The sequence below is a fragment of the Neophocaena asiaeorientalis genome, unplaced genomic scaffold, assembly GCF_003031525.2.
Source record: "Neophocaena asiaeorientalis asiaeorientalis breed wild unplaced genomic scaffold, Neophocaena_asiaeorientalis_V1.1 scaffold288, whole genome shotgun sequence".
NCBI classification, from domain to species: domain Eukaryota; kingdom Metazoa; phylum Chordata; class Mammalia; order Artiodactyla; family Phocoenidae; genus Neophocaena; species Neophocaena asiaeorientalis.
This window is the reverse complement of record NW_020175529.1, coordinates 988,587-1,013,249: the sequence shown is the minus strand read 5'-3', so window position 1 is coordinate 1,013,249 and position 24,663 is coordinate 988,587. Positions and strand designations below refer to the sequence as shown.

Here is a 24,663-nt window from a genome sequence, read left to right as displayed (position 1 = left end):
CTTGTGTTCTTGTATTGATATATTGCAGTATATGGCTTTGCATTACATGATTTCATTGTTTAAACAGTACAACTTGTTTTATTTCTTGGCTGGAGACCAATTAAATAACCACTGATGCAAGCAGTTACTACCTGCTTAAAAGGAAATCTGTGGTTTCCATATTTAAACTGCTGAGTTTTAATGTCCATCAAAAAGTCTGTTACTGCAATGAATAATTTAGCCATCTCCGTCTACTACACATTTTAATACTACAAGTGTGTATTTAAGACTGCAAAATATGCCTATAGTTTCTCAGTCCCAAGAATCAGAATCATACTTGTTGTAAGACAATGGTTATATTTACTGTTTGAAATGTTATAGGTTTAAGGGACGTCATTTTTGATAATTATTTAGAGAAAGAAGACTAAAATATCAAATTTAACAGAAGTAGTTGGAGAAATGATTGATCGTAAAGAGTTCAAAAACTTTACACCTATGTAACTGGATACAGATGACCCTTTTGAAAAAGATGAAAGGTCAATGAATTTGAGGATGTAGGGGTGTCATTTCCTCAGTTTGTCCCTTGGTGGCGTTCTTGAGTCACTTTCTCCCTTCCCGTCAAACTGCTTTACATTTCTTTCCAGAACTGGCTATCATGTTTACTGTATTTAACCTTTTTCTTGTATTATCGTAAATACAGCGTCTATAATAAATGAAAGCCCCCCAGAGATTATATCTCCGACACCTACTTCTTTGTAATTCATTCTAACCCATAAACTTTTGTTGTCGTTGTTATTCCGCTTCCTGTCTCTTCTTGAGGCTTAAACTACATCACGGATCCTGAATGCTATTTTTCAGCTCAGTCACTGAAATGTTTTAACTGCAAAGTAGTTTCAAGTAAGCAAGCTTAGTCGGTATATTTAAAAAGTAAAACCAAAAACTATCGGATATTGTAAGTTAGGCTAAAATATTTGGCATGGAAAAAAATCGTTGGCCGAGCTTTTATAAAATGTCTATTAGAATGGGATGGTATTTCTATAATCAATTTTCTTTTTTAACCTAGGTTTCAAAGGGACATTTCTTTTTATTGTCCTAAAACAAAAAAAGGAAAAAAAAAAAAAAACATCCCCAACATTTCAAAGTCTCTCAAACATTTTGGTTCATACAAGCGATTACGTCCTATCTGAGGAACTAAGGTTTTAGGACACTGATCTCGTGTCCTCTCTTCAATTCTGGCCGCCAAAGTAGCAGTAGCAGCAGCGGTCTCTTTAATTTATTGCAGCCGGTTACACTTTCGATCCCATTTCCTTCCGAACCCTTTCAGGTTGAGAAGATAAACGCAGCCTCGGGTCTGAAAAGCCGGGCGGGGTTTGTGGGTGGGAGCGAAGCCGGATATCATATTCCCTTGGTGAGGTCTTGTACCAGGGGGGATTTAGTCCCCCAGGTTGCGTTTAATGAAATTGCTGAGCACTTGAGACACTGGCTCTAAGACTGCGGAAATGGGGCGGGGGTGGGGAAGACGGCATCTCGCCTCCATTCATCCTCCGCGCCGGCTGGAGGCTGGAGGCTGGAGTTGGAGTGTCAGTCCCTAGACAGGGGGCGGAAGAGGACTGGGAGATCCGGCCGCGGCAAGGCACCCCGAGAGCTCCCCTCACCTCGCCTACAACCCTACCCCGCCCATTACGTTCCCTTTCCCAAGAACCAAACGGCTAGGCAAATTTGCCAACACTCCTGGCTGCTCCGGCGTAAAGGTCGGAGCCGGGGACCGTGGGGGGAGGGAGGAAGTCCAGAAGGCTTCAAGGCCTCATCAGTCTGGCCGCGCAATTCTCCATGCAGCACACGTCGCACCCATTTCCCACGCTGGTTTGGCTTGGCGGCGGAGTTGGTAGGGATGAGAGTAGGGAGGGCGGGCTGGAGACTACCTCCCGCTTGCAATGAGGAAACCACTCCGCTGTGAAGGACGAGCTCTCCCCCCGTCCCCCACCTCCGTTCAACTGGGAAGGAAATTTCAGCGCGCTGGGGAAAAGTCGCTCACTCTTTAGCCCTTCGCTGGTGCGCGCCTGGAGACTGCGCGCCGCAGCGGTGGGCGAATGTTTGAAGATGCGCAGGGGCTTGTTCAAGTTTATGGACTGGCGAGGCAAGAGAGAGTACACAACGTCTCTGCCCATGCGGCTGCCTGAAGTTTGCAAAATCTTAGTAAAGACGGCGAGGGGAGTGAGTGCACTGCACCATATTGCCGCGTAGTGGAACGCGCGGGCGCAAGGCCGCGGAGTGGACTGGCTTCAGCCTTCCGCCTTGGACGCTGGAAAAATGGAACCGGGTGTCGCAGGGAGGCAGGCGTTTTGATAAACCAGAGTTTGCCAGATATAAGGGGAATTTGGCGTTACTGACAGACGGCTTCTGGGGCGCTGCGGCGCCCGCCCCCCGCCCCCGGACTTCAGACTGCGGCGGTACGCACTGAGTCTGCGCGCCGGGCTGTTCTCGCTGATGTTGCAGATACAGAGCGGAGAGGCTCTGGTGGCGGCGAGAGGGTAGGAAGTGGGGGATAGGGGATGGGGAAGAGGAGCGGGAAGGCCGCCTTCCCGGCCTGGCCTCGGAGGAGGAGCCGGTACCCTCAGAGTGCTGCTGTTTTAGCAGACTGGAAAATACCCGCCCGCTCCTTGGCACATACCACACACGCTTCCTTCCTCCGCACCTTTACGGTCCCCCATAGGGAATGCTTGGAAATCTCTGCCGCCCCTCCCCCATTCCTGCTGGCTGCACCCGCCTAAACAACCGCGCGCTACAACTGCTCGTAGACTTTATTGGTGTTTGTCTTCTTTAAATAATGCTGCCGCCTCACATAGGTCTCGTAAAAGCAGAGTACCCACTCTGGACGGCTTTCTTTCTCTTTGCTTCTTTTCGCTTTAAATTTTCCTTTAAAAGGAGGCCCTTCAATGCCTATAAATTGTACAGACCAGCTGAGGACCAACCAAAACCTAGCAGTAGCCCCTTTTCTTTTTTGAGGTGGAAAGAATTCTCTTCAAATATCTCCTGCCCACCTCAAACCGCCCCCCCCCAATCCTGGCTGGGCCCCCTTGTTTAACAGCCGCTGAAATAAATGAAGAGTAACTGGCTGCACTTCAGAAAACACGACCAGAATTGAGATCCGATGAGGCGGGCTGCGGTGGCCGTGACTGAAAACTGGGGAAGCCTCGCGTGGGGGAATACCATGTACGATCAAGTGGCACAAAGTCAAAAGAAGGAGAGAAAAGGAACTAGGGACACTTAGGTACACAAAGTTGCCATTAAAGTTTATTTCCCTTTTATCCAGATAGGTGACGCTACACTTTGCCAGTTACTAAAGGCTGCAGTTTTCTGCTCAGAAAATAATATCGAGGCTTCCAACATGTGTTTATTACCCAAGCGCGCGCACACACACGGTCTACCCCCGTAAGCAAGCGCGACGACAGGGATACCAAGCATTTAAACAAAGACAGCCGCGCCCCCACCCCCAAGCCCAGCCCTCCTAACTCTGCGCTCCCAAAAAAGGATCCCTCTACCACTCTCTGGAGTTCGCTGTTCTCTCTTAACCACTGCAGCCCATCATGGTTTCTCAGAACACCAGCGTGGCTCCCTGGGTGCACGCGGGGTCCCCGAAGCCACAGCCGACCAAGCCTTAACCAAGATGCTAATTCGCGAACCAGAGACACTTCGGGAGGTGGGGAACATCATCTGAGAAGGGGGAGAAGGAGAAACGTTTGCTGACACTCTCCCGGCGCTCTTACACACTCAGCATTAGTCAGAGCGAGAAGGAAATTTACCAGCCCCAGGGAGGGAAAGCAAGTTCCCTCCAGAACGCAGCGGCTGCACTCGCTGGGGAGGGAGAGAGGCAAGCTTTGGCTTATGAGGGACTTGATGGGGTTGTGCACACTTGGAGTGGCCCCCGGAGCTGAAGCTGGGCTTTCCGGAGCGGGGCGGCTGGCTACTGCTCCCTCCTGTCTCCTCCCCCCGGTACTCCTCCCTCCTTCACTGCTAGTTTCCGCGGCTCCGCTGCTACTGCCGCCGCCGCAGCAGCAGCAGCAGCAACAGCGTCAGGGACATGCTTGAGCCGCGAGCGAGGCAGTGAGCTCCCAGCAGCAACCACCACTTTGGGCAAACTTGCGGGTTTCCGGCTCGCGGCTAGCGAGCGGGAGCTTCCCGCTTGCCACTGAGTGCCTTTGAGCCGTGGCAGCCAAAGGGGCGGCGGGAGCGCCCGCACCACTCTCCAGACCAAAGGGGACGAGACAACTGCGGAATTCACCCGCCGTGCCAGGGCACTTCCGAGGCAACAACCGACTGGCACTTTTTGTCCCCTTGGCAAACTGGATTTTTTTCTTTTTTTTTTTTTTTTTTTAAGCTACTTGGCAGCTGCCTCTGACTCCACCTCCCCCACCCCCCATGCCTTTTGCTTTTCTTCGGAAATCCGGACAGAATTGGGCATCTTTGTTAACTGCCGTTGGGAGAGCCCGGCTGGGGTCTTTCGCCAGGCCAACCTCGCCTGCGCACCGAGCCTGGTTTGCTCACCTTTGAACTGCATAGGGATCAAGTTCAGCTCGAGTTGCCTGCATTGGGACTGGGAGAAAGGAGAAGGGAGCGTGCAGGAGAGAGGAGTGGGAGAAGGGGAAAGGGGAAGGGAGAGGAGGGGGGAGAGAGGAGGAGGAGAGAGGGAGGGAGGGGAGGGATCGAGAGAGAGCGGGGAGAGAGGGAGGCTGCAATCTCCTCCCTGAATCGCGCACAGCGCTGCAGATCCCAGTGCTCTGACATGCGGGCCGAATGCAGGTGAGGAAAGGCACAGACTCTGCGGCTGCGAACCCAAACTTGGGCACCGCGCGGTGCGCACTGCTCAGCCTTCACCCCCGCGGGCGAAAGGCTGCTGCGGTTTCAGCCGGCGGCTTCGTGACTAATGACCTTGCGCAGAGTTGTTAAGAAAAAAAGAGAAACCCGAGCTCTCTGGGGTGAGAAGGGACTGACTATCTGGGCGTCCCTGAAGATGGCTCGGGCTGCTCTTCCGCTCGCGGGGGGAACCCTGAAGCGGACCGCTGTGTGACTCGTGTCGTCTCCACTGCACGGTGCCCGAAGCGACCTGCCGGGATTTTTCATTCTCGATCTGTTGACTGGCTCCGCCGCTGCCTGAGCGGAGTCGGAGTTGAGACTGGCTTGTTGCTAGCCCTAGCACCTCGTGCAGGAAGCGACTCACGTTTGCCTGGGCAGCCGGAGCAGAAGCTGGGTCTGGAGTGAGTGGCTGGAACGTGAATCGGACGCAACTCGAGTAGCAGCAAAGACGAGCGGGGTTGGCAGGCGGGGAGGCTGCAGGCTCGCTCCCCGCTGCTTCCCGGCTTCACCGCCGGCCTGACAGACCGGTTCCGGCCCCATCCGACAGAGCGGGGAAGGGAGCCCGGGATCCTCTGCGCGTTGCGGTGATGACTCTGCGAGGGCGCGGGGGGGGGCTCCGAGTCCGCGGCGCTCAGTGTCCCGTGAACTGTGAGTACTGCGACTGAACGGCGGCTGGCGAGCGGGCGATTAGCACCCATTGCATGAATTATGAAACAATAACTTTAGGAGGAAGCAGGAGGAAAAAAAAAGAAGGATCTTTCGCTGGTCCCCCCTGGCCGACTCTGGACGTTGCTCTTGCCCCCTCTCTTTTCTCCCTCTCGCTTCTTCCCTTCACAGAGAGGGGAGAGGACTGGGAGGAGGGCAGGCGACCGGCCCCGGAGCAGGAGGGCGCCTAGGGGGCCGTGATTAGAAGGAGCAGTAGCAGCAGCAGCAGGAGAAAATGCTGAGGATGCGGACCATGGGATGGGCGCGCGCCTGGTGCCTGGGCTGCTGTCTCCTCTTGCCGCTCTCGGTAAGCCTGGCGGCCGCCAAGCAACTCCTCCGGTACCGACTGGCCGAGGAGGGCCCAGCAGACGTCCGCATCGGCAACGTCGCTTCGGACTTGGGCATCGTGACCGGCTCCGGTGAGGTGACTTTCAGCCTCGAGTCGGGCTCGGAGTACCTGAAGATCGACAACCTCACCGGCGAGCTGAGTACCAGCGAGCGGCGCATCGACCGCGAGAAACTACCCCAGTGTCAGATGATCTTCGACGAAAACGAGTGCTTCCTGGACTTCGAGGTGTCGGTGATCGGGCCCTCGCAGAGCTGGGTGGACCTGTTCGAGGGTCGGGTCATCGTGCTCGACATCAACGACAACACGCCCACCTTCCCGTCGCCCGTGCTCACGCTCACGGTGGAGGAGAACCGGCCAGTGGGCACTCTCTACCTGCTGCCCACTGCCACCGATCGTGATTTCGGCCGCAACGGCATCGAACGCTACGAGCTGCTCCAGGAGCCCGGGGGCGGCAGCAGCGGCGGCGAGGGCCGGCGCGCCGGGCCTGCAGACAGCGCCCCCTACCCCGGGGGCGGCGGGAACGGCGCGAGCGGCGGCGGCCCGGGTGGTTCCAAGAGGCGGCTGGACGCGCCAGAGGGCGGCGGCGGGACCAGCACCGGCGGCCGCAGCAGCGTGTTCGAACTGCAGGTGGCTGACACCCCGGATGGCGAAAAGCAGCCGCAGCTGATCGTGAAGGGGGCGCTGGACCGCGAACAGCGAGACTCCTACGAGTTGACCCTGCGTGTACGCGACGGTGGCGACCCGCCTCGCTCCTCCCAGGCCATCCTGCGGGTGCTCATCACAGACGTGAACGACAACAGTCCCCGCTTCGAGAAGAGCGTGTACGAGGCTGACCTGGCGGAGAACAGCGCCCCGGGGACCCCCATCCTGCAGCTGCGTGCCGCCGACCTGGACGTGGGGGTCAACGGGCAGATCGAGTACGTGTTCGGGGCGGCTACCGAGTCCGTGCGGCGCCTGCTGCGCCTCGACGAGACGTCCGGTTGGCTCAGTGTCCTGCACCGTATCGACCGCGAGGAAGTGAACCAGCTGCGCTTCACCGTCATGGCCCGCGATCGCGGGCAGCCCCCCAAGACCGACAAGGCCACGGTGGTCCTTAATATCAAGGACGAGAACGACAATGTGCCGTCCATTGAAATCCGCAAGATCGGGCGTATCCCACTAAAGGACGGGGTGGCCAACGTGGCCGAGGACGTTCTGGTCGACACCCCCATCGCCCTGGTACAGGTGTCTGACCGAGACCAAGGCGAGAACGGAGTGGTCACCTGCACCGTGGTGGGCGATGTGCCCTTCCAACTCAAGCCGGCCAGTGACACAGAGGGCGACCAGAACAAGAAGAAGTACTTCCTGCACACCTCGGCCCCTTTGGACTATGAGACCACCCGGGAGTTCAACGTGGTCATAGTGGCGGTGGACTCGGGCAGTCCCAGCCTCTCCAGCAACAACTCCCTGATTGTCAAGGTGGGAGACACCAATGACAACCCGCCCGTCTTCGGTCAGTCAGTGGTGGAGGTATATTTTCCCGAGAACAACATCCCTGGCGAGAGGGTAGCCACGGTGCTGGCGACAGACGCAGACAGCGGGAAAAACGCTGAAATCGCCTACTCGCTGGACTCTTCCGTGATGGGGATCTTTGCCATCGACCCCGATTCTGGGGACATCCTCGTCAATACGGTGCTGGACCGCGAGCAGACTGACAGGTATGAGTTTAAAGTTAACGCCAAAGACAAAGGCATCCCGGTGCTACAGGGCAGCACCACAGTGATTGTGCAGGTGGCTGACAAGAATGACAATGACCCTAAGTTTATGCAGGACGTCTTTACCTTTTATGTGAAAGAAAATTTGCAGCCCAACAGTCCCGTGGGAATGGTCACAGTGATGGATGCTGACAAGGGGCGCAATGCGGAGATGAGTCTGTACATAGAGGAGAACAGTAACATTTTTTCCATTGAAAATGACACGGGGACCATTTACTCCACAATGTCTTTTGACCGGGAACATCAGACCACATACACATTCAGAGTCAAGGCTGTGGATGGGGGAGATCCTCCCAGATCCGCAACAGCTACAGTCTCTCTCTTTGTGATGGATGAGAATGACAATGCCCCCACAGTTACCCTTCCCAGAAACGTTTCCTACACTTTACTGCCACCTTCAAGTAATGTCAGGACAGTAGTAGCTACGGTGTTGGCAACAGACAGCGATGATGGCATCAATGCAGACCTTAACTACAGCATTGTGGGAGGGAATCCCTTCAAGCTGTTTGAGATTGATTCCACCAGTGGTGTGGTTTCCTTAGTGGGAAAACTCACCCAAAAGCATTATGGCTTGCACAGATTGGTGGTGCAAGTGAATGATAGTGGGCAGCCTTCCCAGTCTACCACGACTCTGGTGCATGTGTTTGTCAATGAAAGTGTTTCTAATGCAACTGTGATTGACTCCCAGATAACCAGAAGTTTGCACACCCCACTCACCCAGGATATAGCCGGTGACCCAAGCTATGAAATAAGCAAACAGAGACTCAGTATTGTCATTGGGGTTGTTGCTGGAATTATGACGGTGATTCTAATCATCTTAATTGTAGTGATGGCAAGATATTGCCGGTCCAAAAATAAAAATGGCTATGAAGCCGGCAAAAAAGATCACGAAGACTTTTTTACACCGCAACAGCATGACAAATCTAAAAAGCCTAAAAAGGACAAGAGAAACAAAAAATCTAAGCAGCCTCTCTACAGCAGCATTGTCACTGTAGAAGCTTCTAAACCAAATGGACAGAGGTATGATAGTGTCAATGAGAAGCTGTCAGACAGCCCAAGCATGGGCCGATACCGATCAGTTAACGGTGGGCCTGGCAGTCCTGACCTGGCCAGGCATTACAAATCTAGTTCCCCATTGCCTACTGTCCAGCTTCACCCCCAATCACCAACTGCAGGAAAAAAACACCAGGCCGTACAAGATCTACCACCAGCTAACACATTTGTGGGAGCAGGAGACAACATTTCAATTGGATCAGATCACTGCTCTGAGTACAGCTGTCAAACCAATAACAAGTACAGCAAACAGGTAAGATGCATCCCAAATATATTTAAGTATCTGAGACAGAGCATCTTCTGCAAAGTTTTGTCTTCTCTCTTAAAGCTACTAGTTAACATTTTAATAGCAGGAATTTAGTGTTGGTGTAGTTCATACACCATTTATTTAGTAGAGGCCATATACAAAAGGTACACCACTGTATTTTGCATGTTACACCAGAGTTTACTAAGTTACTAAAGAAAACACTGTAGGCAGTGTTTTATAATTCTCTTAGTACTTGATAATCCTAATTCGTTCTACATTCTCTGTTTCCAGATAAATATGTAAGTATTGTTTGGATGGCTAGTTTTAACCTGAAATTATTTTCTTTTGTGCTACTAAGTGGATAATTGTATCCAAAGACAAAATTTCTAAAGTTACTTCTGCTGTCTATGCAAATTGGGCACTATAAAAGTTTTAGCTATGTTATATATATCAGCAGATGCTGATTTATGCAAATGAAGTACTAAGTCCGAGATATTGAAAAACTGACTACTTTGACAAAATGCTGACTTACAGTATTTAATGATATGCAAATACCATGCAAAGCTACATTTTTATTATTTAAGTATCTATACAATTAAGCTTCTATAAGGATATGCAGTCGGCCTTTATATTATTTGTATTCGGTAATAAAAGTTCATAAGCAAAAGTAAATTACATGAACCATTTATATTTTAAGCCAAGCAACAAAAATGTTCATGTTTGATGCAGTGTGTGCAAGAATATTTTGATGTGCATTGTGATATACTGAGACTATAAAGGCTTTATGGAATATTTGACAAGGTTATTATTCAGTGAAATGTGGCAACAGTAAAAAAAAAAGTGTATTCTGAGGTGAACTTCAAAAAATATAAAATTTATTTTTGAAAGTTTTGCTCATGTAATATATGTGTGTGTGTGTGTATAACTCACAAAGTTTACTTTTCACACCCATCAAAGTTTGACACACAACAAATAAAAACCTTTTGGAAAATTCTGTGTCTAAAGCTATAGCAACTCTGCTAATAAAACGTCACATATTTCTTACCACCAGAACATCTCAAGAAACACATTTATGTCTGTCAATTAATATCCAATAACAGTTTTTCTATTAAATATGTCTTGCATGTGGAATGTGAGATCTTAGAATAATTAAGGCAAAGAAAAAAGTTATTTTATAGCCTCATTGAAGATGTTATTGATGGGCTCAGTAAAGATATTATAGAAAAGAGATAAATATTAATTTCTTATTGTCATAATTTTAAAAAATCAACTTTCTAAAGAAATGTCTTTGATATATAGTAGTTTACTGTAGGTATTTGGATAAGGAGAAAGACAACATGCTTTTATATCCAGTTATCAAAGTAATCCAAGAAAACACAGGTTTGAACTACACTGAATTAAATGACTTTCAAAAAGATGTCTTTTCATGCACGTGAGCCTGAGTTATTTCTTTTAAACTGAAATATAGCAAGTGGAGAGTATATCTGTTGTTGTGTTATTGCTTTACCTGGAACTAGAAGATTTTTGTTTTGTTTTTGGTGCTTTTATCTGTTTTGTAAACAAGGACGATTCCAGTTAAAAATAACAGCACTCTTATAACGTTAGTTATAATAACACGCACAAATAAAGATCTGTAGAAATTTATTTAGAAAATGGTAATGTGTTATGCAAAAGCATGTGAAGAGATTTTTCTGCAGAAAACTTACTTCTCCACTGTCATCTTAATAGGACTTTTTGTCCTGTGGCATTCTAAATTATGTAATCTTAAAATTTTGAGTAGACATATCAAGTGGCAGATTTATTGATACTTTATGCAACCACTTCCTATGTTCTGTGCTGTCATTAAGCTTTATTTAGCTCATCAAATGGGGTTAGCTCTATATTCTTGAATATTTAAAACAGCCAATATCAAGACTGTTGTGGCATCCTGTTTAAAAGGCAAAGTGATATGCTTATAAATAAACTAATGTATGGTGTTAGTCTCTTAACTCAGCAAAGACGTCCATATACCAGAAGAGAAAAACTACAAAGCCATTGAAATAAACCATGCACTTTGCTAAAAGTGACTTTGAAAAACTTCTGTGTTGTTAGACATTCAAAATATGAATAAAGCTTTAACCACAATAAATAGCTGACCTAAAATGAAAGAAAGGCAAATGAGATACACTCCCCTTAATGTAATTAGTAATAGTAATTGATATGCTTCATCTCCTCAATATTGCTGTCAGGAGACAAGGGATCCATTTACAAAGTTACGTTCTGTTTAGACATCTCACATAATAAACAGGATCTTTTTTGTTCTCATTTTTTTATAATGTAGATAGATGATTTTCTATATTTATTTTTAAAAGATATTACGTTTAGTTTTTAAACATTGCCAAAATGTATTTTCCTTGATTAAAACTGAAAAATAAAATTAAAAAAAGAATGCAGCATTTTCTTATAATTTCTCCCTTTTAATGCCAGATTTATCTAAAGAAAATCTTGAGGGTTGCTGTCTTTTAATTTCTTACAGTAGGGGTTAATCAAAAATATGAGATTTTATCTGAGGTAAAGCATTTTTTTATTTATATTTTTCCTGAATTTCTTATCATAGATCTTTACTTGTGATATAATGGAAATGATGTCTTTTACAGTGTTCTTATCTTCATGAGAATTGGTATGAAGTGTTGCTCCTAAGTCCTGTTAATGGTTACATTATAATGAGTTAAACAGCTTTGTAGAAATAAAAGTTTGTAAATAATGCCCCGCTCCCCTTCTTTTTGGTTTGTTTTCATAGGCTGTAGAGACATTCAAATCAATCTTCTATAGTTACTCTTGGGCAGAATCTAGGAGATAATGTGTTGCAGAGATGCCGGAATTATTTCTGAAATTCACACATTAGGAAAACTGATTACGTAGCCCAGGTTTTCATAGTTCATACCTTTGCAATTCAAACAAAAGCCCTTGTTCTCAACTAAATAATCTGTCTAGTTGAGAAAAATGGGGATCATTGACAGCATTAAGTGTACACCATTCCATTTCATTCTCCCTTTACTTGGTAAACCTGGTCTTGGTGGCTGTTAAAGTTTTGTGAACTGGAAGTTCAGCTGTGCTTTTGACTTGTGAAATGAAGGCAGAATCATTCTATTTTTCTATTTATTTTACTATGTGTTAAGTATTTTTCAATTTTCTTAAAAATAGTATAATTCCAAAAGATTAATAGGCAATATAAAAGTATAGTTCCCACTTTGCATATTATTTTCAAGCTCTTTTGAGCTTATCCTTGCCATAATATTATTTAGATAATGAACTGGCAAGTAAGAATTTCATTTTATTTAGTAAATGGAAAGTAAGGTACTTTATTTCTGCAAGCATATAGAGGATACAGCTTGAATAAACATTAATTTAAAAAGCCATTTGTAGCTGATACTGAAATACTCAAGAAAAATTCATATTAACTCCAGTGACAGTTTCTCTTGCCTAAGGAACCTCTGCATGTCATCTGAATAAAGTTCCCTTTAATTGATCCAACTGTGTTCAGTCTATTCATTGTATACTTAGTAAAATTATGGCAGAAATTATTTTTTTAATTACTTCCATTTTGGAAACAAATAATGACTTGCCATCATCTATTAGAGTTCTAAGCACTGAGAAAACTGAATATCAATTTATTTGTGAATGTATATTACACCATATGTATTATAGTGGAAATGCCAACCACAGCTTCCAGCTTTAATTCTATAAAAATAACTTCTGCAATATGATTCTCCTGTCTATGACCAAGGACACTTTCAAGAGGTACAATGAATCTGCATATGTTGGGATTTTTGTTACATACGACCTGAAATCATAGGCAAGAGACTAATAACTGATGAAAGTTAGGCTGTGTCTTTAGTCAGGAGGTGTCTACTAAAGCAACAATACTTGGCTTTCTGGATGTCTGTGAAACAAGGAAAGGGTCATCTACTGATTTATCTCTAATGAATATACAAATTTTTATTGAAGTCCAGGTATGACCATTTGAATCTTACCCCAAACTTCTAAGTCAATTACTAACTTTGACATAAGACCACAAAGTCAATTTAAGTCAGGATTCTAAGTAAATCATGCAGCTGGACAACTATAGCAAAATCATTCTTTCTTGTTATCTTTTATCTTTGAGTAAGTACATATCTCTTATGCCGAAAAGCATGCACATGTGGTAAATATATATCATAATCTCTCTCACACATACATACACAGATGTTTCCATATAAACCAACTATGTTTCCATTAGGCTTTTATTTCCTGTGATATTCATACATTGATACGTAGGAAACATTTGAACTTAAACACATATGAAACTGACATAATATATGTCATAATCAATTGCTTAATGTTTGTATCTAAAATTACTAGAGTTATCACATTTTAGAATTAAAAGATATCAACCAAACCAACCCCCTCATTTTGTAGAAGAAACTGAGGCCTAGTATGAAAGTTAATTTGATTGATATCGTTAAGATTATCAGGGATATAATGTGGACTAGAGTCCAAGTCATGGAGTGCAGAGAGTCCAATGTTCGTTTTTTTTTTAATCATGCTACCTGTAGGAAAAAAAATTGAATTTCTCTCTTTCTCTGTATATATTTCAATAGTGACAGAAATCTCTTGAGGTTTAATTATGTATGTATAGCTATATATTTGGCTATTAAAATGGATTTTTTTACAATAGTATATAATTCTGCTTTAGGCTCTAGTTTATATCTGTAAAATCAGGGAAATTATAATCCAAATTTGATAGATTAAAAGAAATTCATAGTTATTCATAGTTATTTTCCTCTTATGTAAGATAACAAATGATGATGGACATTAAAGTAACTTAACATGGTTTAGAACATATATTCAACAAGTTGAGAGAATTTTTCATTTTAGCAGAACAATGACAGTAGATATAAGCTTCTACCTAGCATTTAGTATATCCTCAGTAAAAACATATTTGTAATGGAAATGAATAAAGCTTTCTATACATTATTTATGAAACTTTCTATGCATTCTAATTGGGATAATCTTTTACCTTTTCCATCAATAGTGATGATTCCTTTGGCTCTATGCTCCTTTGCATTTTGCCAACTGTGTAGATGCACTTTACTTTATTAACATCCTTAACACACAATTCTGAACTAATATTTCCTCTAAATTTTTTTTCTAGAAAATTTATAGAAGAATGTGACATTTTGCTATTTTTCAATTGAATTGCTTCCTTGTTAGGCAGTTAACCAGTATAGCATTTTAGATTCTAAATTTACCTGTTGATAAAATATAAAAGATTGAATTTATTAATTTCAAAATTAAAATGTGAACTATTTTTAAAACTAACTATAATATAACAAAACCATTTCTTCAGCATAGCCCCCAATGCTTTCAGACATTTTAACATCATTTATTTTCCTAAAAGAGGATGGTATGGAGGTTATGTAGAAAATTTAGTATAATAATTGTTTAGAGCTTTATGTTTAAATTGTATATAACCAATTTCTAGGCTGTTAGCAAGGCTGTATATCCATTTATTTACTATGACTCTATAGAAATAGTAGAATCTGTATATGTGTGTGTGTATATATCTCTATCTATCTATATATATCTATATCTATATCTATATATCTTGAGTCAGCTTTGATTTTCTTTCTTATTTATTTTAAAAGCCCTTAGAATCTTTTCTAAAGCAGGGACCATGTTTCAGAACATTACACAGTGCTTTATTTAGCATTAGTGTTGTGGGAGAAATCACATTCCAAGAAGAACTGAGCTGAAACCACTAAAACTAGTCTTAATTATCACTTCTGGTGAATTAATGTTTTAAAGGCGGAGTAAAGGTTTATTTTCTGTAATTTAGTGATGAACTAAATTCCAGATTATTGAACTCTAATGCTGTGTAAAAACAAAAAAAAAAACTATTAAAGCTTCCAAGTAGGATTCATCTGACAAGTTAATTTTTTTCCCCTGAACATATTTATTATTTACAAACACATAATTTACAAATAAAAATTTCTCTGCTCCAAAACCTCCATCACAGAATTCAAACTGGGCATAAGCCATTGGGGAAATTTCTTCATAGCATTTTCTTTTGACCTGCATAAATCTTTATTTTCCTTCTTTCAGATGCGTCTGCATCCATACATTACTGTGTTTGGCTGAATTCCACTCTAATATGATGCTCCATTTTGCACCATACTCTGATGACCTTGCTACTTTGCAACCTGCTGGAGCCTGCCCTTGGCCGTGGGGTGTCAGCCAATCACTACTTGTCCCACTTGTTGTGCATCTGATTTTCAAGGTTTTTTGTTTTGTTTTGTTTTGTTTTTTTCTCATTTAAGGAAAAATAGTATTGAAATAAACGTATAAAAGAAACAGTATTAATAAAGAAATGTGCTACTAATGGATGTCTAAGTCACCAGGAATTCCTTTCTCAGAATGGTGGTTAGCAGAACTTAACAGTGAAGTCTTTTAAAAAAAAAAAACAAAAGCATATTTCAACAGTGATTTTAAGACTCTGGTTTTGTGTAAACCAAGAAAAATTAAGTCTATGAAGTCTTTGTCTATAATACATTAAAAAATGATTTTGTATAAAATCCTAAATTGATCAATAGTTTTAAAGTGTTACATAATCAAAGCCTTTTCCAGATCAGGGAGATAGGTCTGTCAGAGTGAAGGATGGTGTCTCCTTTGCATTGTGTGGGTGTATTTCTAAATGCCACTGTGCGTGTTTGCTCCCACACATGTGTATACAAGGACTTGGAGCAATATTTATAAAAATTATTGTCTGTAAGACAAACTTGAGAGATTTATTTTGTGTTTACCACAGGCACTGCCAATGGACTGTTTTTTCCTTAATCTTGAAATACTGACCAAAATATCTGTAGAATTTTTAAGATTTGTGTTGCTGTTGTTATTAAATTCCTTAAGAAAATTTAGAACCTTTAAGTTAGATTCACTGAAGTCACTGTGGTCACATTCAGAAGGAATATGTGGCTACCTATTTTTGTGGACTACATTTATCTGAAGGCTATTCTATTTGATGTCAGATAACATAAATTCAAGCAGCTTCTGAGAATTCAGCACGTTATATATTTTTGAGAAAACAGGTAGCCGAAGTTTAGTTGTATAAATAGTGATTTGCTAAGTAAGTCAAGAATTCTCTGTATGGTCCCTCTAACTCTCTCTGTTTATATTCTTACGTCACTATTTGTTATGTTGTATGTGTTTATGTGCTTAAAAATAAGTGTTCCATATGAAAACTTTGATAATTTTATATTTATCATATCATCTGCCTTATTAAAGTTTTCCCCAAGTTTGGAAATACTAAGAATTCAAGATTCTTGAGAAATTTTTGGTGAATTATTGTCAATATAAAAGCCCTTTATGAAATGTAAATATATACTGGAACAACATTAAAATGTGGAATGATAGGAAATTCACACTAACCCATGTAAATCACCAGTGCATGTATTTCAGGCTTTTTATTTTATTAGCTGTTTATTTAATTTTGCAAAATAGAAATTTTCAGAAATATCACTGAGAATATAGTGAAATTCCTGAATAAAACCTAATTTTCATCAACCTCTCTTTTGTTTTGAGCACAAGGACCAGTGTAAGAAACGGGTGAAAAAACTTCTTTCCACTTTTGGCTTCTAGGAAATATTATGTTTCCTCATCCCAAGTAGTAAACTTCCTTAGATATATACTTAAACTAAATCCTGTAACAAATCACATCAACTCAAAACAAATTACGGACCAAAAGACCATAAAAAGAAGTCCAGAATTTGGGGATAAATTAATCTGTAACCACATGGAGGGGGTATTTATAAATACCTTCACAAGGACCATTCTAAGGCAGAATTTTGCAAACTTGGGTTGCAACACACTATTGGGACATGAATCAATTTGTGAGTTTCTACCATACCACAATTCGAAAGATACGAAATAAAGCAGAAAAATTTCAAGTACACCATTCATGTAGTAAGGGTAAATATTGTCTTGTGCAGTCTTTATTTCAGTTGTGTTTGTATGCCTGTGTGTCTTCCTGCTTTTGGTTGCTATGTAAAAAATTTGTCTTTTTGTGGAAGCAGTTGAAAAGGATTGAGAACCATCCCTCTAGATTGTTCGGGGTAGGGAACAGTGGCTATTTTACTGTTATGATTAGAAAAACATAATAAATCAAAACAACAAAATTACTAACACTCCCAAGGATTTTAGTGTGCTTTTCAGCTGAGTCAAAATAATCAGCAGCAACAAGCTTTTGAGAAGTCTGTTATCATTCCTCTGTTTGTTTTTAAATCTTTGAGCATTTCGCCACTGGTTCCTATCCCTGCACAGACTTCCAGATTTCTCTCTGCTCCAACCTCTTGCTCCCAGATGTCATCCTCCTCCTTAGGTCTCCTTTTCAGTTACTGGAATTTGCCATGTAGGGAGGTTTCTGTGGAGAGTTGGAGATAAACTCAGAGCAACCCACCCACCTTATATATTTTAGCATTTGGATATTTTATTAAAAATGACAAGAACAATACTTCCTTCTCCATTACAAAATCTAAAGAGGAATATGAGGGCTTCCCTGGTGGCGCAGTGGTTGAGAGTCCCCCTGCCGATGCAGGGGACACGGGTTCGTGCCCCGGTCCGGGAAGATCCCACATGCCGCGGAGCGGCTGGGCCCGTGAGCCATGGCCTCTGAGCCTGTGTGTCCGGAGCCTGTGCTCCGCAAGGGGAGAGGCCACAACAATGAGAGGCCCGCATACTGCAAAAAATAATAATAATAAAAAAAAAAATGAAGAGGAATATGAGAATGTTAGAGACTGGCTTAAATAAAGTTTTTTTCTTTTAACACAATTAATATAAGCTGGTACTGGGTATGCAAAGAAAAATAAGATAGAGTCTTTGTCCTCATGAAATTACTGTATTAAAAAGAAGATTACAGAGCAGAAAAATGATGATTATAGATTATATTTGCATTATGCTTCTTAAGGGTCAAAGCATTGAATGCATGTTTGCTTCTCAGCGTAATCAGTGAAAAAAAGCACCATTATTATTTCTGAGGTGAGCAAACTAGAGTAATGAACAGCTTTTTCAGCACTCTGATGGAACTAGCTAAGAACTTTATCAAGTCTTTGAAGAAATAGCCAGTCAGAATTCAAAAGTACTGAAAGCATTTGAGGAAGGTGGTGAAATTTGTGCTTTCAAATACACTATATTTTTAGACTTACCTAGGTAAATTCTTCCCAAAAGAATTAGAAAAGGCCCAGCTTTTCAAACTTTTTCCAGTCACAAACTACACTTTATACTACCAAAAAAAAAAAAAAAAAGTGTTGTGGGTATAATTTGGAGATCTCATTAATTACCCTACTTTGTAAACAACAACCCCATATGTGGTTAAAAACAAACAAACAAACCTCAAGAACTAGGTAAATAACTCTAATCTTAATTAATTTTTGAGCCTATCTCTAGAAAAACAACTGAGATCCTTCAGAAGTAATCCCACAGTTTGTAATAGCTCTCTGGGAATAATTTCTATCTGTAACTTTGCAAAGCGGTTTTCTTGGATGTGTGTGACTTTTTTTTATCCGTTTATTTTATAGAGAATAGATTGATTTGCGATATCTTTTATACACCATGCAAGGCTTTGTAATTAAAATGATGGCTAAAATAAGGCCCTTATCCTCTGTGCAAAAATAATATACATAAGGCAAGAGATACATGAAGCTCAGAGAGACTGCCCCCAAGTTTGTCTTGTCTGTCGTGGCATTCCCAGTGCCTACTAGAGTTCTCAGCATATAGGAGACACCCCCAAAATACTTGTGGAACAAATGAATGAACAAAGGGCCTGGGCTTTATTGCTAGGTAGACTGAAAATCCATCCACATGGGATCACCAGACTGTGGTATGGCCCTTTTATATTGGACTCTAAGAACTCCTGATTTGTTATTTTCTTTCCCTGCTGGGTGGGTGTCTCCATGACAGAAGACTACCTGCTAGGTTGGCTAGAGTCCCTGCCTTCTCTGCAGGATGTATGACTTGTTTCTGTACCAAATGAATAATTCTCTGATTTCCCCTCCTCGCTTCTTCTTGGTGGTGTTATAAACACCAAACCCTTTAAAAAGATAAAACTAAAGCAAACATGTGAGGGAGGCACTGGTCACACAACAGACTTCTGATATATTTTGAGGGGCTGTGCAGAAGTGTGCAGACACATGGGTTTTCAAGATTTTTGTGGAGATCCTCATCTGCAAGGAAAAATGGACACACACACACCCGAACGCATGCATGAGTCTCTGTATTCATCAATTTATATAGTCCTGCAGGTATTATTCAATCACTGTACCAACCTATGCTCACTGATAATGGATCTTTTTTTCCCCATTTTCATTCTGACTGCCCCTGAGGAGAAGTCATTTTTAAAGATGAGAGTCTAGCATATCTGTAAAGAGAAACGTGTACTTGGTGTACTCAGGAAAGAGGTCTAGAAGAAAGAATATGCCCTTACTGGGGAGTGATGGGCAGTGAGGTAGAAGCTGAGAAATGCCTTGCAAATTAAAAGCAGTCCTTAGAAGTCCAGAGATTCTAAGAGGCACCTCTTGTAAATTGCAAATGACCTCTGAAGGAGTTGGTTCAGTCTTGGGCACACCTGGGTGTAAATTGCTGTAAGCAGATAACTAGGTCAGCACCTCACAAAGATCAATAGTTCTTAAGAAATGGGGATTTTGATTAGAGCCATGAGGAAGAATGAACAGCCTTCAGTAGTTTAGAAGACTGAGATCTCTGTTAAGGCACCAAGTGTCTTGGACTCCAGCTGGGAGTCAGGAGGTAAGGTGAGATTATAGCAGAAAAGAATATTCAGTCCCAACAAAAGCAAATGTATGTGGCCTTGATTTTGGCCCAGGGCCCTGGTGACCAAAGGCTGACACTAAGTGTCAAGGCTTGATATGATTGCAAGACTGGTGTTAAAAAGTAGTAAACATTTACTTTCTCCCATTTCTACTAGTTGTTTTGCTTTGGTTTGGGTTTTGTTTTCAACCTAGAGTATCAGGTCCAAGTGCTCTGTCTTCATTCATTTTCTACCCCTGTACTTTTGGGAGAAAGAGAAAAACAAAGAAGGAGAAAAGAAAGGGAAAAAAAAGTACAACGACTGCATGGCAATAGACTCACCTTCTCCTTACTATTATTATTGGATTACTGTAATCAAAATGCTTGATGCTTGCCACATTATTGCCATGTAGCTGTTTCTTATCCTAACTTAATTCCATTCTCAGAAATTGAGTTCTAATAGGTCTGTACTATATCCCAGAAACCTGAATTTTTAACACTTTCCCCTTTTCAATTCTGATTGCAGAGGGTAGGTAAGACTACAAAACATGAGGTTTAAAGCCCCTGAAATTCCTAACTTCTGCTTACTGGTTTGCTTTTTGACAGCCTCTGGCAAAATAGAAAACTGAAGCCTAGTAAGGTTATAGGAAAATCTGCCTTCTTGCCCTGGCTTTCTCACTAACTGGCCAGTGCAACCTATGTAGGTCCTTTCAAGTCCTGAAGCCTCTCAAACTCATCTGGTGTCATTTTACATAATAACTCCTGCTCTGATTACATGACAGGGCTTATGAAGGTCACATAAAACGTTTGGGACTTGTAAAATGCCACGGAAACTTAAGATAGTACTTCTCCTTATCCATGAATTTCTCTAAGCCCTTCTTGAAGTGCATTTATTGTACATTTTTGGGGTATTTTCACTATCCATTATTTTTAAAAGGTTTTTGATTTCAGTCTCTCAGAGGTTTTTGTTTGTTTGTTTTGTCACAATCACTTGTTTGAAGCCTCTGATGTTCTCTTATCCTGGTTGATTTCTTCAAAGTTATGCTGATCCCCGATCAAGGTGCAACTAGGGTGTGTGCTGTCCTTAGAGCAATAGCCACTGGGTTTTGTCTGAAGTCGTTTCAGAGCCTATGACATCTCGATAGGAAAAAGGAGAAGAAATAGCTTATTGCTGTAAAGCAAGTAGTTTAGGAAAGACTTAAAATAGTTTGTATCCATTTTGATACTTTAAAAAATTCACTACTTTGAACAGTCCTTTCCTCTTCCATACAATATTTCCTGGGAGTTTTTCTTTCACTTCCCATGTCCGGCCTCTAACATTAAGCGCAATCATTTATGGAGCTTTAATTCTGTGCCAATCACTCTGCAACGACGTGTACCACATTATAACATTGATTCCTCCTAACAATTCCAGGAGGCAGGTTCTATTATTTTTTCCATGTGACACATGTAACTGGGGAATAAAATCAAACAAAACCTCTTAAGTCCCATCCTCTTTACGTAAAACAGGGGCCTTCAGCTACCTGCAGTCAACTCTTCTCTGACATAGTTCTCTCTACAAATCTGAGAATTATTATTGATATAGTAGTCTTGATAGATTTGAATTTGCATATATATATATATTTAGGCTTTTATGTGCATTTCGTTCTAGTCCACAATATTTACAATGTATCCTCATCAAAAAGGGCTGCCATAACAAAATATCATGGACTATGTGCCTTAAACCATAACAAATTCTTTTTCACAGTTCTAGTGGCTAGAAGTCCCAGATCAAGGTGCCAGCACATTCACAGAGAGAGAGCTCTCGTGTTCCTTTCCCTTCTTCTAATGACACCAGTTCTATCAGATTAGGGCCTTACCCTTCTGATATAATTTAACCATAATTAGCCCCATAAAGATCCTAACTCCAAGTAAATCACATTGGATGTCAGGGCTTCAGCATATGAATTTTGGGGAGACACAGGTCACTCCATAACAGATTCTATTCTTGGTCTGAGCAGAACACATTGGAATAGACCATTGTTTCTTCATGAGCTTGTCATTCACCACAGTCGGTATATTCATAGGAAGGAAGGTACACTTTCCATTTTAAAAGAACATTTTCCCTTTTCAGATTGGCTCCAAAAGGCAGCCCTTTAGATGTGTTCTTGGCACTGATGAAAAATTGGTACAGTTGCTATAGCTTTTGTGAAAAAATATGAATCTATAACATGTATGCATGTGCATAAAATTTGAAGTTCATTGTTTAGCTTATTATATCTAACTTTTTATGCATATCTTTGAATGTTTTTTGCAATTTTCAGTTTTCACAGGGATTTGTGATATTAAATAACATCTTAGTTATTTTAATTTTGCCAACCAATATAAGTGCATGTAGGTATATTAATTAATGTAAAATCAATATTCGTATAAAATAGTCCAGAAATTGTTCCACAAATGTAACAGTAGTTTTTTAAAATGATGATGTTAATATTTAGTCTTAAATGTCTAGTATATTTTCAGCATTAAAGTCCAAATGAAAAGGAATAGGAGTTAAGGGGTGGTGGGAGTCAGTTGAAACAGTAATAATGTAGGCTTAATAATTCCTCTTTTCAAAGGACAATCTCAGTGGATTTTCACACACAGTGGCATAATTGGTCTGACAAAGATCCAATGGGTTTGATTTCTCCTGGCATATGGAAACTGCCAAACCTGTAACCAAGGCTGGTCCCAAGCTCTGAGTGACTCTTCACCAACTATTATTATGTATGCATGCAACACTTTGCATCAGCACAAATCCATGGACATATCAAGGATTTTTTTTCACTGTGCCTTTTTATTTTCTTAATAAAATTAAAGAGTCATGTGATAAAATACATAATGAGTAGCCTGGGAACTATATATGTATCCAGTGGGCTGTAGGAAGTGGTTATATTTTAGGGTAATAACACAGGATTAACTCATCAATGTCGGGAAAAGAAACTTCTTTTCTGTCCTTTGGTCAGAATTTCTAGGCAACGGAGTATAACAGCTGAATAGACCTTTCCTAAGAAGTACCTTTCTAAGCTTCCTGAGCTAATTTTACATTTGACCCCCTATATTAAAAATGGCAAGTTAATCAGTTCTTTTGTTCAGGGAAATGGCAATAAGTATGGCATGAACGTAAAGGTTTTGTTTTGCTTTTTTAAAAATTGCATCTAAATCTGCTTTTTGGTGTATTTAACTGTTGAACACAAGGACCAATTTTAGATAGAGAGATGGCTTTTCTATAGGGGATTAAGGACAAAAGATGGTAATGCCGATTTTTTTCCAAACCAATGTGCATACTATTAGGTCAGGAGCATTAAAATTTACCTTGTTACAAAAATTTCTTGCCTTTTTCTTTAATGTTTTAATGTTTCTTTAATAAGAAACTAGTGTGTGTGTGTATGTGCATATGTATGTATGATATGTATATGCATGTATACATATAAATACACAATACACACACAAAGGTAATACAGTTAACATTACAGAGAGCAGATACTCAATGAGTGATTATCTTATGCCAATTATGTGATTATATGCAAGGCATTGTTTTAGGCACTGGAGAAGCAGCAAAATAAAACAGACACACATGTCTTCCCCCATGGAGATTCAACTATAGTTGGATAATACATAAATAATAGGTAAACTTATACTGCATGCTATGTTCTACGCACTGGTCACACGTATTTTATATATATTAACTTATTAAATAGGCCCAACAGCTCTATGAAGAACACCTGTAATTGTCTTCATTCTGTAGCTGAGGAGAGTGTTGCACAGTGGAGTTGAGTAACTTGCTCATTTTGCCCCACAATTTACAAAGCGTCAGAGCTGAGGTTCAAGTGCAGACAGTCTGGCTACAGAGGCCATACTCTGCACCACTGTGCGTATGCAAAGTAGAGGGAACACATTTATTTTACAGCCAACTAGTTCTGTGAGGATGAAATTGAATTCACTCGACTTCTCTTAAAGGCTTCAGTGAAATTTCAACCTTACTATTTTAATACCTTTTACTATGTTCTTGAAATTAGGTCACTCGGTCCAATTTTTTTTTTTTAATAGTGCCATCTTAAGCCTTAAAGTGCAAATCAAAAGATCAGAAGATAGTTATTAGACTAGTAAGCACTTCCCTCCTTCCTTCTACCCATTCTGTTCTTTGGGGAATACCTCATAAATATATTTTTCCCTTTTTTTGTTATTTTATTTTAATATTCTTCATTTTGTTAAGTTTTCATCATCTGTGGTGTATGTTATTAATACAACTAGGAGAAAACAAATCCATTAATTTTTGTGAATTGTCAATTGATTTAGGATAGGAAATGCCTTTATATAGAGAATAAAATTTTACTTAGAAGATTTTAAAATCATACATTTTGTTTACCTTTTACTAAAAAGAAAAGACATGTTTTCTCTTATTTTTGTTTTTTTTTCCCCTAATCATTCAGAACATTTAAAAGAAAAGGTGAAAGTGAATTCCTTGTAAGATTTCCTATAACATACTCTGGTTTTCTTTAAATTAGGTGCTCATTATTAAATATTCAATTAAAATATGACCTACATCATTTCACAGTTTTTTTCTCTCAAAACGTATTATCATTCTATTTCTTTATTTAAACATTATATGTTTCTTTATGAGACACATTTTTAATCACTTAAAATTCAGATGAGTACCAGTGAAGCCTATCTTAAGTTGATTCTTTATGACAATAAATGTACTCATTTTTGCTATGATAGTGCTTTCCTAACGTGTTGATGATACTTTTTATTATAGGATATTTACTCAACAGGTAGATGTCTCAAAATATGAATCTTTGTAATATAACTCTGGATTCAGTTATACAATATCTCTATACACTTGTGATCTGGATTGATCTTAGTACATGATTTATATGATTTAAAAT

General features: G+C 41.1%; 1 protein-coding gene across 4 annotated transcripts in view; it reads left to right on the top strand.

Annotated features, from left to right (window-relative positions):
- The first annotated feature begins 5,497 nt into the window (after positions 1-5,497).
- Positions 5,498-24,663, top strand: part of PCDH7 (protocadherin 7) — a 405,114-nt gene continuing 385,948 nt past the window's right edge. For 2 of the 4 annotated variants that reach the window (XM_024769165.1, XM_024769166.1), the window contains exon 1: positions 5,498-8,947. In XM_024769165.1, coding sequence (XP_024624933.1) covers positions 5,774-8,947 — 3,174 coding nt within the window. In that variant the 5' untranslated portion in view covers positions 5,498-5,773. Of the gene's footprint in view, positions 8,948-15,064; positions 15,101-24,663 lie in introns of those variants that run through there. The other 2 variants (XM_024769167.1, XM_024769168.1) reach the window with 2 other exon arrangements.